This window comes from Salmo salar, chromosome 03 (genome assembly GCF_965601325.2).
Source record: "Salmo salar chromosome 03, fSalSal1, whole genome shotgun sequence".
NCBI lineage: Eukaryota > Metazoa > Chordata > Actinopteri > Salmoniformes > Salmonidae > Salmo > Salmo salar.
The window spans coordinates 29,169,518-29,184,171 of NC_138293.1; the positions used below are offsets into that span (position 1 = coordinate 29,169,518).

At 43.6% G+C, this 14,654-nt stretch overlaps 2 protein-coding genes across 6 annotated transcripts in view; one reads left to right on the forward strand and one right to left on the reverse strand.

The window, feature by feature from the left end:
• LOC106599254 (rho GTPase-activating protein 21) overlaps positions 1-5,102 on the forward strand; it is a 106,667-nt gene extending 101,565 nt beyond the window's left edge. For 4 of the 5 annotated variants that reach the window (XM_014190390.3, XM_082973402.1, XM_082973405.1 and 1 more), the window contains 2 exons: positions 1,560-1,591; positions 1,849-5,102. In XM_014190390.3, the coding sequence (XP_014045865.3) occupies positions 1,560-1,591; positions 1,849-3,501 (1,685 nt within the window). In that variant the 3' untranslated portion in view covers positions 3,502-5,102. The remainder of the gene's footprint in view (positions 1-1,559; positions 1,592-1,848) is intronic. The other variant, XM_082973403.1, reaches the window with a different exon arrangement.
• A 207-nt stretch (positions 5,103-5,309) lies between these two features.
• Positions 5,310-14,654, reverse strand: part of LOC106599258 (A-type potassium channel modulatory protein DPP6) — a 129,943-nt gene continuing 120,598 nt past the window's right edge. The window contains exons 19-26 of the mRNA XM_014190396.3: positions 11,070-11,139; positions 10,688-10,882; positions 9,718-9,772; positions 9,057-9,156; positions 8,864-8,922; positions 8,701-8,773; positions 8,434-8,507; positions 5,310-8,321 (exon numbers count right to left, since the gene is read on the reverse strand). Coding sequence (XP_014045871.2) covers positions 8,172-8,321; positions 8,434-8,507; positions 8,701-8,773; positions 8,864-8,922; positions 9,057-9,156; positions 9,718-9,772; positions 10,688-10,882; positions 11,070-11,139 — 776 coding nt within the window. The 3' untranslated portion in view covers positions 5,310-8,171. The remainder of the gene's footprint in view (positions 8,322-8,433; positions 8,508-8,700; positions 8,774-8,863; positions 8,923-9,056; positions 9,157-9,717; positions 9,773-10,687; positions 10,883-11,069; positions 11,140-14,654) is intronic.

Sequence of the window (14,654 nt, forward strand, 5' to 3'; positions counted from 1 at the left end):
CTTGTTGTCTCTAAAGCTGATCGCGAGGACAAGTAGCATGGTACGGTCAAACCACGGTTTCACTACCGCCCGCTCATGTGGCATTACTGTCATGGCGTCGGTGGGGGGGTTGTAGTGTTGTAGTGGTGTTGGGCTGAGCTGGCTGTTGTCAAACACACTAAAAGGACATCTAGGAGAGATCAGCACCTCGTTAGACCGAGACACACACACACACACCATATACACTGACTAGGGTGGTTCGATAGATACCAGTGAGGTGGTAAGCAAAGTGGCTCTGATGGCATTAGTCCCTTCAGCCTCTTTCTGCCCTCCTTTTCACCTTTGAGATAGACGCCATAGGGTGAATCTCTAACAGCTTTCTCCCCGTCTCCTCAAAACGTCAGATGGAAGCAAGGACAGCATTGGAGGACAAGGTCTGAGGAGATCTCTCCTTGCTTCCCTCTGTCGTTTTGTGGGCGAGGACGCAAAAAAAAAATCTAGCAAAGACTTCTGAGATTCACCCCCAGTCTTATCAATGAACCACTGTTCTTTCAGCATCAGAAACACCAACTACAGCCAAACACTGCCACCTAGCTACCTCCTTGTCTTTCACGGCTACATACTTCTACCCCAATGCCTCAACCATCCACATCTATCAAATACCCACCTCCCCCATCAAAAGCCTTGCGTAGCACACTGATATACGCACCAGTTTGAGTCAATTCCACCTAAATAACATTTCCTATATGGAGATATTCCATGTCCAATTCAGCTGACAAGAATTTAAATGAAATTGACCCCAACTTGGGCACACACAACTCGAAATGAAGCGCACACACTTAAGTCGTACCCTCCACACGATTGTGACTTGATAGTGGTAGTATTGATGCGGTAGGAAATAGTTTCTTTTACATTTTCTTTGATAAGGTTTTTGTACTGTCCTTGTTTTGTAGTGTTTATGGTCGTCAGTCATATTCAATTGACTTAAACTAAAATGTTCAAGAGTGCTACAGGGATTGTAAAACCCATCTCTAGACATATTGCACAACCTGTCCATTCTATGGCTAACTTGCATGGGTGGAACTACTGACTTAACACTGCTCTGGCCCCTTAACTCTGGTTGTGAAGACTTGTCATCCCTTCCTCTGTGATTGATACCGCTCAGTTGGGATAGAATGCCCTGTTGCTATTGGCTGTCTATGTACTGTGACTGACGTAACCTGTGGTCCGTGATGTGTTGATGTCGTCCCATTGGGTACATCCTGTTATGAGCATGAGCTGCTTCCTGTCCTAATGCACACTGCCGGGTTTCATCTTCTTCCTCTCATCCCTCCATTACTGGCCTCCTCTTCTCTTCTTCCACTCATGGGCGGAGTCTTTCTTCAGCGTTTCCTTCGTCCATCTCTGTGGGCTACAAATATCTCCACTGTCTGTTGAATCTACTGCCCCTCATGGTGCAGGTTTCTGCCTGTTCTTCTCTCTACCCTGTGATCTGCCTTCAGTCGCTCTCCCTTGATACTTGTTGTTCAGATTATATATGTCTTAAAGGATGACACTAATGCCCCTCTCCTCTCTCACAGATTCAACGTGTAGTGACTCCTCCAAATCAAAGGTAAGTGGCACTGGGGTGTCTGGCTGTCTCTTGCTCCCCATTTGATGATAATTACCTTCACTAAGTAAAGAGATCTAAAAGGCCTTGTCCTGCTCACTGGAATGTTCTACCGTTTACATTTGAGACATTTAGCAGATGGTCTTATCCGGAGTGATTAGCAATTGACCATGCCGTTTCAGAGCAGACTTGGCGAAATTCCTCATTTAAGAACAATGATGTGTTTTAATGTAATGCGACGTCCTGGTACTCTGTCCCAGCAGGGCTTGTGGGGGTCTGGGAAGGACCAGTGTAGCAGGGAGATGCTGCTCTCCTCTTTCTTTGTCAGCCGCAAGCGTAAGAAGCCCAAGGACAAGACTCAGCCCAGCAGCTCTGACGACGACCTGGATGCCGTGTTCGATAAGAAGGAGGAGCCAGAGCCGAGCCACCAGGCCCTCCACCCCGCCTGGTCCCCAGAGAGCCAGACGGAGGAGGAGGAGGAGGAGGAGGAGGAGGAGGAGAGGGATGTCGAGGAGGTCAGCGAGAGAGGGGTACAGCCAGGGGACAGGTTCCAAACCAACGGGAAAGAGTCCCGTTCAGACAGCCTCATGTCTCAGCCCTCTCCCAAACACACCCCCAGCTTCCGTACCTCCTCCACCTGCTCCCCCTATGCCTCACCCTCCCCCTCCCGGTCCCCCAGACTTGGCTACCGCAGCCAGGTGGCACACCAGTCGTCCCTGTCGGACCCTCCCTCCAACTACGAAGAGGTCTCAGACCTGGGCACCATGGACAGCACCAGCTCCCAGGCATCTGTCACAGGTCCCAGGGTGAGGCATGGCAGGACGGGGGGCTTGGGGGCAGAGACTGGGGCCAGCGGCCTAGGGGCAGAGGTCAGCTCCATCACCTCAGACTACTCCACCACCTCCTCCATGACCTTCCTGACAGGGGCCGAGCTGTGCACGCTCAGTCCAGAGGTTTGTTCGGTGGCCGAGAGCAGGGGAGGAGACGACGCTGATGATGAGCGTAGTGAGCTGATTAGTGAGGGCCGGCCCATGGAGACGGATAGTGAGAGTGACCTATCAGCGTTTGTTGGGGGCGGGAAGGAAGCAGGGCCGGTGGAGAAGATCTGCCAATCAGACGTGCCGGATGCCCCCAGGCCCCTCCACTCCCACAGACTCATTGAATGTGACACTCTCTCCAGGAAGAAGTCAGCAGCGCGGCAGAAGACTGACAGCGAGTCCTCATTGGACGGGGGGCGGAGCGACAAGGACTCCAATAGGCTGTCTTGCGTTCTGGGGGCAGTTAAGGTGCGTTCCACTGACAGCCTTAGCTCCTCCTCCCGCAGCGAGTCAGAGGTGGGGGCTGAGCCTGCGTGGCGTCTCAAGATCACAGACCGGCTGAAGTTCCGCCTGCGGACGTCCGTAGACGACATGTTTGGGGTGGGTACCCAGCGGAGCCGCTCTCCAGAGGCACGCAGGGAAAAGAAGAACATCAGACGCAGACACACCATGGGAGGCCAGAGGGACTTTGCTGAACTGTCTGTGATGGGGAACTGGCAGGAGGGCGGGATGGGCGGGGGCTCGCGGGCGGAGCTGTCGGCCGTGGACCGGCTGAAGCCAAAGTGTTCTTCCCAGGACTTCTCCATCCGGGAGTGGATTGCCCGCGAGCGCCACCGCACCTCCAACCCCGAGGTCAGCCTGGACTTCACTGAACACCAGGGTGCGCCGCTCCTCTTCCGCAGCCCCGACCCCAACCATCCCCAGAAGGCCCCGTCGTCCCTCTCAGAACCCCTCTCACCACGCCCGGCTCCAGCTGAGCTGCTGAACGGAGACGCAGGCCCCCAGAATAAAAGCCTGACCCTGTCGGCCACCGCACACCCACACAAACTCTCTGGCGCCCAGGTGGTCCACTCACGCTTCTACCAGTACCTGTGAGAGGGGGTGTCGTCTGTCTGTGAGATGTGTATGTGTTTGATCGTCTGTGTCTGAGACCCATGGATGTGGGGGATTATTTTGTAATTGACCGGTGAGCATGTTCAGGTACTGTGAAGTGAGTTCTGAGTGTGTGTACGAAGAGTCTGTTAGGTGGTGTGTATGTTTGTACGCTTAGAATGTTTACTTCACAGGGGTGGTTTGTGCTACTCAACACAACAAGGCATGGAACAAAACATTCAATTGATGTTGGTATATTTTCTCAATTTTCATGACAAATAAGAGTTTGGGATGGGCGTTGGGGTAGAGAAATCGTCACTCCTAACAGAAATTCCTGAAGGTAGTGACTCGAGGGCCTCTTGCTCATGGAGGAACTGATGAGTCTGAAGGTTGATTGGTGTAAGGAAGTTAAAACATGGCTGGCGTTAAAGATTGTGAAAAGGTTAGCTAAGTGGCTTTAAGATACAGTAACTGACTAGTAGGATGATTAGGAGGTACAGGGAACGTTTGTAAAAGTATTGCAGTGGAGCTGTGTTTGTTGTAAGAGGGTCTCAGTTGGTTAGAAGTGAGTCCTTCAGTAACCAAATGAAGAATGTACAATGTGCTTGCTGTAATACTGACTGAAGCTTTAGTTGCTTGTGTTCTCATTTGAAATTGTACATATCTCTCTTTCTCTCTCTCTCTCTCTCTCTCTCTCTCTCTCTCTCTCTACTTGAAGGGAGCTTTTATTTTCGGGGTAGCCTGTGTTTTGGATTGCCATATGTGCTCTGTTGCTGCCGTCAAGTGGCCTCAAGGTGCATTGTGACAAGAAGACACTGGACTAACGATGTCATGAAATACGAGAATGACTTTTTATTTCACCCTTCTTTTAAGTGATCGAAAAGGAGCAGTAAACAACTACTTCCCTCTATTGCAATATGCTGTGTGTTTGTTGACGTGCTTGTGGTTTCATGCTTCAGTCAGTTACTGGCATCGGACTGCTGCAAATTTATCGAGAGGGAGAAGAATATGAATAATCAAATCTGAAATCATGTTTCTTCGCAATAGAAAGTGCCTCAATGAACTGTAAAGGGTGCCATATCGTCTTTGTTGAGATGCATAAAGATGTTACTATGAATGCCATTTTTATCGTTGACTAACACTGTCATTCTACAGGTTCTATCTTACACGGAGAAGAACGCTGGGCTTCCATTCCTTAGGCATTCCACTCTGGTCTTAACATGTTTTATACTTTTCTTTTTTGCATTTTGGATTTGAACAGAACTTGAATTTTAAATATTTCTGTAAAAAAAAAAGAAGAGTAACTTAAATGTGTATATAAATGCCATGTTTTAGCTGCTTTTTTGTTTCATTTCCATCAAATAGAATTTTTTTGTAAGGTAAAAAGTACAGTATTGTGAGATGTTGCTGATTGGAGCCTGATGGTATGTGTGGGTGTTAGTCTAGTAGTTATCTAGGGAGAGATGAGAGATCCCTCCCTGCATATGAAGAGGCTTCATTGAACTGCTGGACCATTTGTATCAATATACCCTGTTCACTCTCTGAGTGGAGGGGCCACGGGCTCCTAAAACACTGGAAATAAATCTTATCAATAGCTAAAAGGGCACGGCTGGTGTTTCAGAATCTCCTGCACTCCCTAGTTAGTTCCTACTAAAGAGCATTGTTCTGTTTCTTGCATAGTGTCCTACCATAACTGATGTTGCTTGTATCTGGTAGGAGTTAACTTCTTTCTTTAGTTGTGCCCCTTTTGAACACTGGAGGGCAGTGTGTCCAATGAAAACAAAGCCACCAAGAACAGAAATGTACTCGGGTAAATTTGAAAATGCTTTATGTACAAGTCGCACACACATAGTTAAGGACTTTTCAACAATGTAAGATTTATACATTTTGTACATCAGCTGACTAGAAACTTTCACTGACAATACTAACAGAAATGACATGTCGACGGGCATTCAAGCAAATAACCAAACATTTTAACTTGCCAAATTAGAGAAGAGACACTGAATATGCCTCAAGAACCTTTGATGTAGTTACAACAGCCAGAACATGTTCAGGTGTCTATTATACAAGCACAATATTACTGTGTTATAGTACATATATAATGGGTGTTTATAAAATCACATTTTCCTACATACGGACTAGTCGGATTGGAACGATTCAACTGAAGTCATTACATGTCATGTTGTACAATATTTGTTTATATATAACTATAGAGCTCCACATGTGCCTGCAGTTGTTGGAGGAAGGACAACTGGGGGCTGGCTTTGACCAATCTTGCTTACATGGAAAAATGAAACGTTACGTTTCCATTGAAGGGTTTATAGTCCCTGACATCAATACCTTGGTTTACCCCTAGTAATAAGGCACAGTGACTAACAACACTAGAGCTCCATTCCAAATGACAGGAGAAAAATAAATGTCCTACTGAATGTAATAATCCCAAAAGAGGTCAAAATAGTTTTTAACAAACTTTGTAGGCTCAAACATTGTGTCCTCATTTGGAAAGGACGTCCAAAGTAATCACCGTACAGCAATTCAAAGCCATATATACTTGAAAGACATACTGAACATTACAAACACCAATTAAGAGAAAAAATCTACTGCTGTTTTAGTATCATGGATACAATCCTTAGAAAGTTGCTGGTGGTTGGTGAATTATGTCATTTATAATGATGGTACCAACAACGTGTAGCTCCTGTATGTTCCCTCCATCTTTACTGCATTGGAATTGATTAGCCATGCTATTTGGGAAGGGAATAGGGGATATTTGTGCTGTTGGGGGGATGCATCCCTAAATGGATGCGGTTGGGGTGGTACACTACAGCATCTGATATCCACAAGTGGGTATACTGGTCTCCTTCAGTGACCAGCTTATTTGGTCCAGAAAAAGAAACAAGAACTTGGATCACTGCTAAGATTACTATTTTTTACCAGAGTCAACACAGCCCGTGGGTTGCATCTCCTCTATAGCACAAAAGTTCCCCTACGAATGTTATGGCTAATCAATTCCAACGCAGTAAAGCTGGAGGACATAGAGCTAGTACCTGTTTTTGGTACCATCATAAATTACATAATTCACCAACCACCTGAACGTTTCTGATTGTTTCCGTGATTCTAACGTTAACCTCTTAAATGTAGAGTACCCATTATTTGGGACCCTATTTAATTTTTCAATTCAGTCTGGTATGAGAACGGTAGCCCCTATTTGCAAAAGCAGGGTGTCTGCGGAAAGCGGAGCATCTTTGCTGTTGATCTGTGCCTTTAGAAGCTGTCGTGAGTTACTACCATATATGGACATAAGGGCAGGCCGAGCCGATGACCTCATGTCAAGATGTCTGCTACCTACATTCCGGTTAGCGTTGTGAAGCATAAACGAAATAAACTTGGAATACGTTGATTCACACCGTCAACCACGATACCACAGATCTGTCTGCCTGTGACCTACTTTACACAACGTTTTCACCAAACAGCAAACATCTTACAAGGTAAGCTTCGATTTGGTCTGTGTTTGAGCTATAGCTACATGGGGGTATGACACTCTAGGTTGGTAGGAACAAATCTAGCCAATTGCCAAATGTATCTGATGATATATGACATAATGGCAACATCGAGTGACTATCTTTGCGTGTGAAAAAATATGATGAAAACACATTGGATATCCCCTGTATGTCCCCCGACACCCCGCAAACGTTTGAGAGAAGTTGGTGTTGTAGAAATTTAGTTTTTATAGTGAACATTAACTTTTGGGCACATCCAGTGTGCAAAAAACAGTGCAATTACCACATTTGGACACTTTGGAGAGGTTGAAAGGACACTTGAATAACACCACCACAATGTTTGAGTGAGGTTGATAGGGTAGAAATTGTATTTTTATACTGAACAAATAGCATTAAGGGATTCCAAATATGTAATAGCACTGGAATTATCTAATTTACAGACATATGACACTTTGGAGAGGTTTAGGGACACTTGGAAACGTTCTGTGATCACACCTGACACGTGCCCATTTCTACTTGTTAGGTCTATCAATCCCATTTTTTTTCTTCTGATATTGTTCACATGTTGTGGAAGCCATCTGATGTGTTTCCAGCTCTTGGCATCAATAATTCACTCATAGCTTGTCAATGAAAGAGTACTTTCAAAATAAAAATACAAATTATTTTGTGTGTGCTTGATTGTGTGTATTCTGAACTATGTAACTCCTATCTTCTGATCATCTCCCAGATGTCTTCTTTTCAAATATACCAAGTTTTTGCATGTCAGAATCATGTAATTACACATGAATGGTAGTTACCTTTGAGTATGTCTATTTAGGCGAAAATCTACATTTTGCCACTACGATAAAAACAGCAGCACCATTTGGTGTCTGCTGGCCAGTCCAGTTGTCAGCCAACCAGAAGTGATGAAGAGGAAAAGGGTGAGGTTATTGGTACATGCAGGTACTGTGCCCTAAAGAGGGGCCCAAATAATACAGAGGATGGAGTAGGTTAGCCTGATCCTAGATCTGTTTCACCAATGCCAACTCTAAATGATCATTAGCTGACCAGCTGTTTTGGCAAGACAGCACAAACAGATCTGGAACCAGGCTATGGGTGGGGGTAATGAGTTGAGAAGGATTTGTTGCATATTGTGCTGTAGTAACTGGCCAGAGCGTTAGCCATGTATCAGCTGGTTTAACCATCACCCTCATCCTCCTTGTCCTTCTCTTCCTCGCTCGGTAAGTCCGGCAGTCGGAAACACTCCTCAAAGAAGTTGACCAGTGATTGGCTCAGGTGTTGCCGAGTGCCATCGCTATGCAGAAAGTGTCCCTCATCTGGGTAGATCTACAGTACAGAAACAGAAAAGAATGTAGGTAACACAATATGTGACACCCTGCTCATTACACCTTCATTACAATGTCCTAAACATGTCGTAAAGCTAAACTGTCAAGCTTACCTGTAAAGAGTAATTTGCCTTCTCGTTGATTAAATGGTTGATGAATTTTGCAGAGTGCTGGAAATGGACTTTCTCTGTAGGGAGGGAGAGCAGGTAACAGGTAAGATGTTTATATTCAGTCACAGTACTTCAACAACATTCAGGCTCAATCAGTTAAAATGACTTTGACAGTAACTTAGCCGATGCCCAAATAGGAGTTGGAAAGGCCACAAAAACAGGTCTGGGACCAGGCTGACGTATTGATAGTGTTTAAAGTAATGACTGTACCATCAGCAGTTGGATGGATAATCATGTACTTCCTGTCCATGAGACGACCTGCCCGGTGTGCTAAACTTGCCATCTGAAGGAAAGAGAATGCCAGCATGAAATACATAGCATCTTACACATTGACTGACTAGTGTAAATACAGTGTGTGAACTGTTGTCTTTACCGAGTATATTCGAGAGTCTGTCTTTGGTGATCCAAGGTATCTCTCTGAAAATGCTGAAGCTGGAGAATAAAGAAATAACACACACATAATATCATGTTATAAGGCACTGTTCATAGAACAATTTATAGTTTGTAGGGATAAATTATTTGTGCAGTAAGAAATTGTGTTGCTTAAGAAAATAACCACGTTATACCGTATAACTCAAAATCTGTGATGGGCGAGACGGCGGCTCCACATTTAAGCAGGGAGTCATCAGAACTTAAAAGCATTGTGGCCAAATATCCTCCGTAAACCTATGGATAGATATGTTACAGTATCACGTTTACAGAACAGACAGTACAGAAATACATTGATGACGTATCAAGGCTAGAGACTCCAGATCCACCACTCCAAAGTTAGTTTAAAACTGCATACACACTCAAACTTTCTATGGACAAAGGAGGACTGAGTGCCAAACTGAAACCTATTGAATTGTTTATGTTTTCCGCTCTGTGTTGTTGCTGGACCGTAGTGTAGTAGTGGTGCGTCTCAAATGGCACACTGTTCCTTTTACAGTGCATTACTTCTGGTTAAAAGTAGTCCACTACAATAGAGTGCCATTTGGCATGTAACCCCCAAGATATGAGAGGGTGAGCTTCTGCTCTGTTTTCCAGATGGAGTGAAAGCCCTCGTCCACTCTGAATATATGTGCCATTTAGTAGACGCTTTTATGCAAATGGGACGCACCACCCTGGCGTTACAAGCACCATGCTCTACCAACTGAGCTCTTTCTTCAGCTCAAATACAATTACGTTTTTTTCACGTAGTTTGAATAAGTAGTTAGCTTGTTTTCTTCGAGCATTGATTGTCCTTACCTTTCCATATACTCCAATTCGACTTTTGTCGATGTACATTTCATTGGATATCAGTCTGGAATAAAGAAGAAAAAAACAATCAATGCTTTGGTTGGAATGTCAAAAATAGATATTACATTTCCAACAACCCAGTAACGAACGTCCTGAAACAAAAACATAATCATTTTTTCCCACTATAATTAAACTGTACCTGCATATATATTGAACAAAAATATAAATGCAACATGCAACAATTTAAAATGTTTTACTGAGTTACAGCCCACCCACTTGGGAGCCAGGTCCAGCCAATCCGATTTGAGTTTTTCCCTACAAAAGTGCTTTATTACAGACATAAATAGTATTTTATTACAGACAGAAATAACCCCCCTCGCCTCAGACAATTCCGCAGGTGAAGAAGCCAGATGTGGAGGTCCTGGGCTGGCGTGGTTACATGTGGTCTGCGGTTGTGAGGCCAGTTGGACATGCTGCCAAATTCTCAAAAATGACATTGGAGGCAACAACTCTGGTGGACATTCCTTATGTCAGCATACCAATTGCACGCTCCCTCAACTTGAGACATCTGTGGTATTGTGTTGTGTGACAAAACGGCACATTTTAGAGTGGCCTTTTATTGTCCCCAGCACAAGGTGCATTTGTGTAATGATCATGCTTTTTAATGAGCATCTTGATATGCCACAGCTGTCAGGTGGCTTGATTATTGGCAAAGGAGAAATGCTCACTGACAGGAATGTAAACAAATTTGTGCCCAACATTTGAGAGAATAGATATTTCTGTGATCTTTTATTTCAGGTCATGAAACATGGGACCAACACTTTACATGTTGCGTTTATATTTTTGTTCAGTATAAATAGTATAAATACTGTAAGACGTAACATGGTATTAGCATGGTATTAGCATATTATCATAAAGTAGGACCATTGATTTGAACTTTCGAGGAAGATTCTACTGTGTCCAGGTGTCTGTCTCTCACCTGAGGGCCTTCATCTGGTCCCTCTCCTCAATCACACCCAGTTTCCTCCTGATATGGTGGAGGAGCTTGGTGCCCTGGAACCCGGACCCGTGGCCATCGAAGCGGATCACAACGGTGCTGTAACTGCTCACCAGCACCGTGGCCCAGTCCACACGGAACTGCTCTGTCACCATCTGTCCGCCAGGTGTTCCATCCCTGAGGGAAACAGATTAACCAATGACCCCATTATAGCTCTCTGTGACAGGGTCCAAAGTCAGGAGTCCAATGTCAAAACGGAATGTGCTATAATTCTAATATAATCCCTACTGGGGTTGGTGTGATTCATAGATAGTATGTTTATATCTAGAAAAACATGTGTGGGGGTAGTTATTGTCATACTTACACTAGTAGCAGTAGGGGGTAGTGAGCTGTGTCTATGAAACCAGCTGGCTTCAGGATCTGCATTGTCAGAGCTGCAAGAAACAAGATTGTGTATTCGAATGTATTATGGATCCCCATTAGCTGTTGCCAAGGCAGCAGCTACTCTTCCTGGGGTCCAGCAAAATGAAGGCAGTTATACAATTTAAAAAACATTACAATACATTCACAGACTGTGTGCCCTCAGGCCCCTACTCCACCACAACCACATACTGTATATACCGTACAAATGTGTGTACGTATGTTATCGTGTGTGTGTATGCATGTGTCTGTGCCGATGTTTGTCCCCGCTGTTCCATATGTTTTTATTAATCTGTTTTTTTAAATGTAATTTTACTGCTTGCATGAGTTACTTGATATGGAATAGAGTTCCATGTAGTCATGGCTCTATGTAGTACTGTGCGCCTTCCATAGTCTGTTCTGGACTTGGGGACTGTGAAGAGACTTCTGGTGGCATGTCTTGTGGGGTATGCATGGGTGTCCGAGCTGTGTGCCAGTAGTTCAAACAGACAGCTCGGTGCATTCAACATGTCAATACCTCTCATAAATACAAGCAGTGATGAACTTAATCTCTCCTCCACTTTTAGCCAGGAGAGATTGACATGCATATTATTAATATTAGCTCTCTGTGTACATCCAAGGGCCAGCCGTGCTGCCCTGTTCTGAACCAATTGCAATTTTCCGAAGTCCTTTTTTGTGGCACCTGACCACACGACTGAACAGTAGTCCAGATGCGACAAAACTAGGGCCTGTAGGACCTGCCTTGTTGATAGTGCTGTCAAGAAGGTAGAGCAGCGCCTTATCATGTACAGTCTTCTCCCCATCTTAGCTACTGTTGTATCAACATGTTTTGACCATGACAGTTTACAATCCAGGGTAACTCCAAGCAGTTTAGTCACCTCAACTTGCTCAATTTCCACATTATTTATTACAAGATTTAGTAGAGGTTTAGGGTTTTTAGTGAATGATTTATGTATGTTGTTCTTCTTAAAGGCCCAGTGCAGTCAAAAATGTGATTATCCTGTGTTTTATACAGTACCAGTCAAAAGTTTGGACACACCTACTCATTCAAGGGTTTTTCTTTATTTTTACTATTTTCTACATTGTTGAATAATAGTGAAGACATCACAAGTATGGAATAACACATATGGAATCATGTAGTAACCAAAAAACTGTTAAACATATCAAAATATATATGTGACTCGTTTCAGGAAACTAGGCGTATGTCGCGGGTCACTACTTCACAGGAGAGCCATTTGAACTTAAACTTTTTTTTTAAATGCATGTTTTGGCAGAAATGCCTTCTGAAACATGTCAACTTTCATGTGCCTTCATAACAAATGTTAATGCCATCTGTAAAAACGAAGAAAAAAAAATTAAATTGTGGACCTAGTTGGTTAAGCCACAGAAAAGGTGAGCAACCTTCCCACTAACCATGATTGGCTGAGATAATGAGTGGGCTGGACATGCCGAGAGAGGAGTTCAGATTGGTAAACTAAATGGCCCATTATTTAGAAAGTATTTTTTCTTCTCTGTGATTTTACATACAAACCAGTGTATCTGCTTTGCTTCAACCTTGGTTTATAAAGCCTCATTTATTAGACATTTGGGAGAGCACACAGCTGACATGTTGAGTATATAAGGCTTCTGTCTATTTGAGCTGATCAGTCTGTGTTGGTAATCCTGTCGAACGTCTCCTTAAAACTAAGAGCAACCATGGCATGGCATCCGTGACATGGAGACATGTCCATCATGCATGAGGATGTATACGGGTAAGATAGTCTAGCTAGCTACATTTTCAGATATTACACATTTCAAATTTTGACAGAAAGTGGTTTCGTTTCAAGCTCGCTAGCAAACGTTATGTGTATGATGTTATTATTCGTATATCTCAGAGCCGTTTGCTTTGCTAGTTAGAGCCTAATGTTAGCTAGCTAACATTGAACCTAGTTGGTTAGCTACCACTACCAGCAGATTCATGCAGGGTAGTAACGACAGGACTTGGCACTATTTTCATTGTTGTTTAACTAGCTAACGTTAGCTGGCTGTCTCGCTAGCAAACGTTACGTGACGTGTATGATCTTACTCGTTGTTTACCTAGCTAGGTTCATGGTTTACCTACCTAGCTAGCTACATGTCTTAACAACAGACTCCACTATGCAAGTAACCATTTCGGGTGCATTCGTAAATTCAGTCAGAGTATGCCAGAGCGCAGAATAACTGATGAATTTACGAACGCACAACACCCGTTGAATATGGCCGGTGTCAGTAAACGTCAGCAAAAAGCGTGGCTGTATTCATGTTATCCAGAGGTAAACAAATCATCGGCCAGAGCGTCAAGTGTGCGCTCTGAATGCTCCAAGAGCGAAACGAGATGGGTGGGGATAAAGCTTAAGAGGGTGTGAACGATGCTAAATGTGTGTAGACAAAGAAGAGCTCTTCACTAGGTACCAAAACATTCAAAGGCCATTTTCTCAAAAGTGAGTTTATTACTTTCCTATTGTTCCTCAAAAATGCAGTGTATGATATACCATTTTGTAGCTCTGAGTCTCTACTTTTATCCAATGTAAAACACAATTTCTAATTTTGCTACATAAGAGCGATTTGAGCCAGTCGGTCACATATTATATTTGAGATTCTTCAAAGTAGCCACCATTTTCCTTGATGACAGCTTTGCACACTCTTGGCATTCTCTCAACCAGCTTCATGAGGTAGTCACCTGGAATGCATTTCAATTAAAAATGGTGCCTTGTTAAAAGTTAATTTGTGGAATTTCTTTCCTTCTTAATGCATTTGAGCCAATCAGTTGTGTTGTGACAAGGTAGGGGTGGTATACAGAAGATAGCCCTATTTGGTAAAAGACCAAGTCGATATTAGGGCAAGAACAGCTCAAATAAGCAAAGAGAAGTCCATCGACAGTCCATCATTACTTTAAGACATGAAGGTCAGTCAATATGGACAATTTCAAGAACAAATGTTATCTGTCACATGTGCTGAATACAACAGGTGTAGACCTTACAGTGAAATGCTTACTTACAAGCCCTTAATCAACAATACAGTTTTAAGAAAAAAAAGTGTTAAAGTATTTACTAAAATAAACAAGTAAAAAATTAAATAAATACATTTGAAAAATAGAAAAAGAACAAATAATTAAGGAGCAACAATAAAATAACAGTAGCGAGGCTATATACAGGGTGTACCTGTACAGAGTCAATGTGCGGGGGTACCGGTTAGTCGAGCTAATTGAGGTAATATGTACATAGGTAGAGATAAAGTGACTATGCAGAGAGTAGCAGCAGCGTAAAAATGGGGGGTGGGGTGGGGACAATGCAAATAGTCCGGGTAGCCATTTAATTAGCTGTTCAGGAGTCTTACGGCTTGGGGGTAGAAGCTGTTAAAAAGCCTTTTGGACCTAGACTTGGTGCTCCTGTACTGCTTGCCCAGAGTTACCTCTGCTGCAGAGGAAAAGTTCATTAGAGTTACCAGCCTCATAAATCGGCAATGAACTGCACCTTAGATTGCAGCCCAAATAAATAAGTAACAGACACAT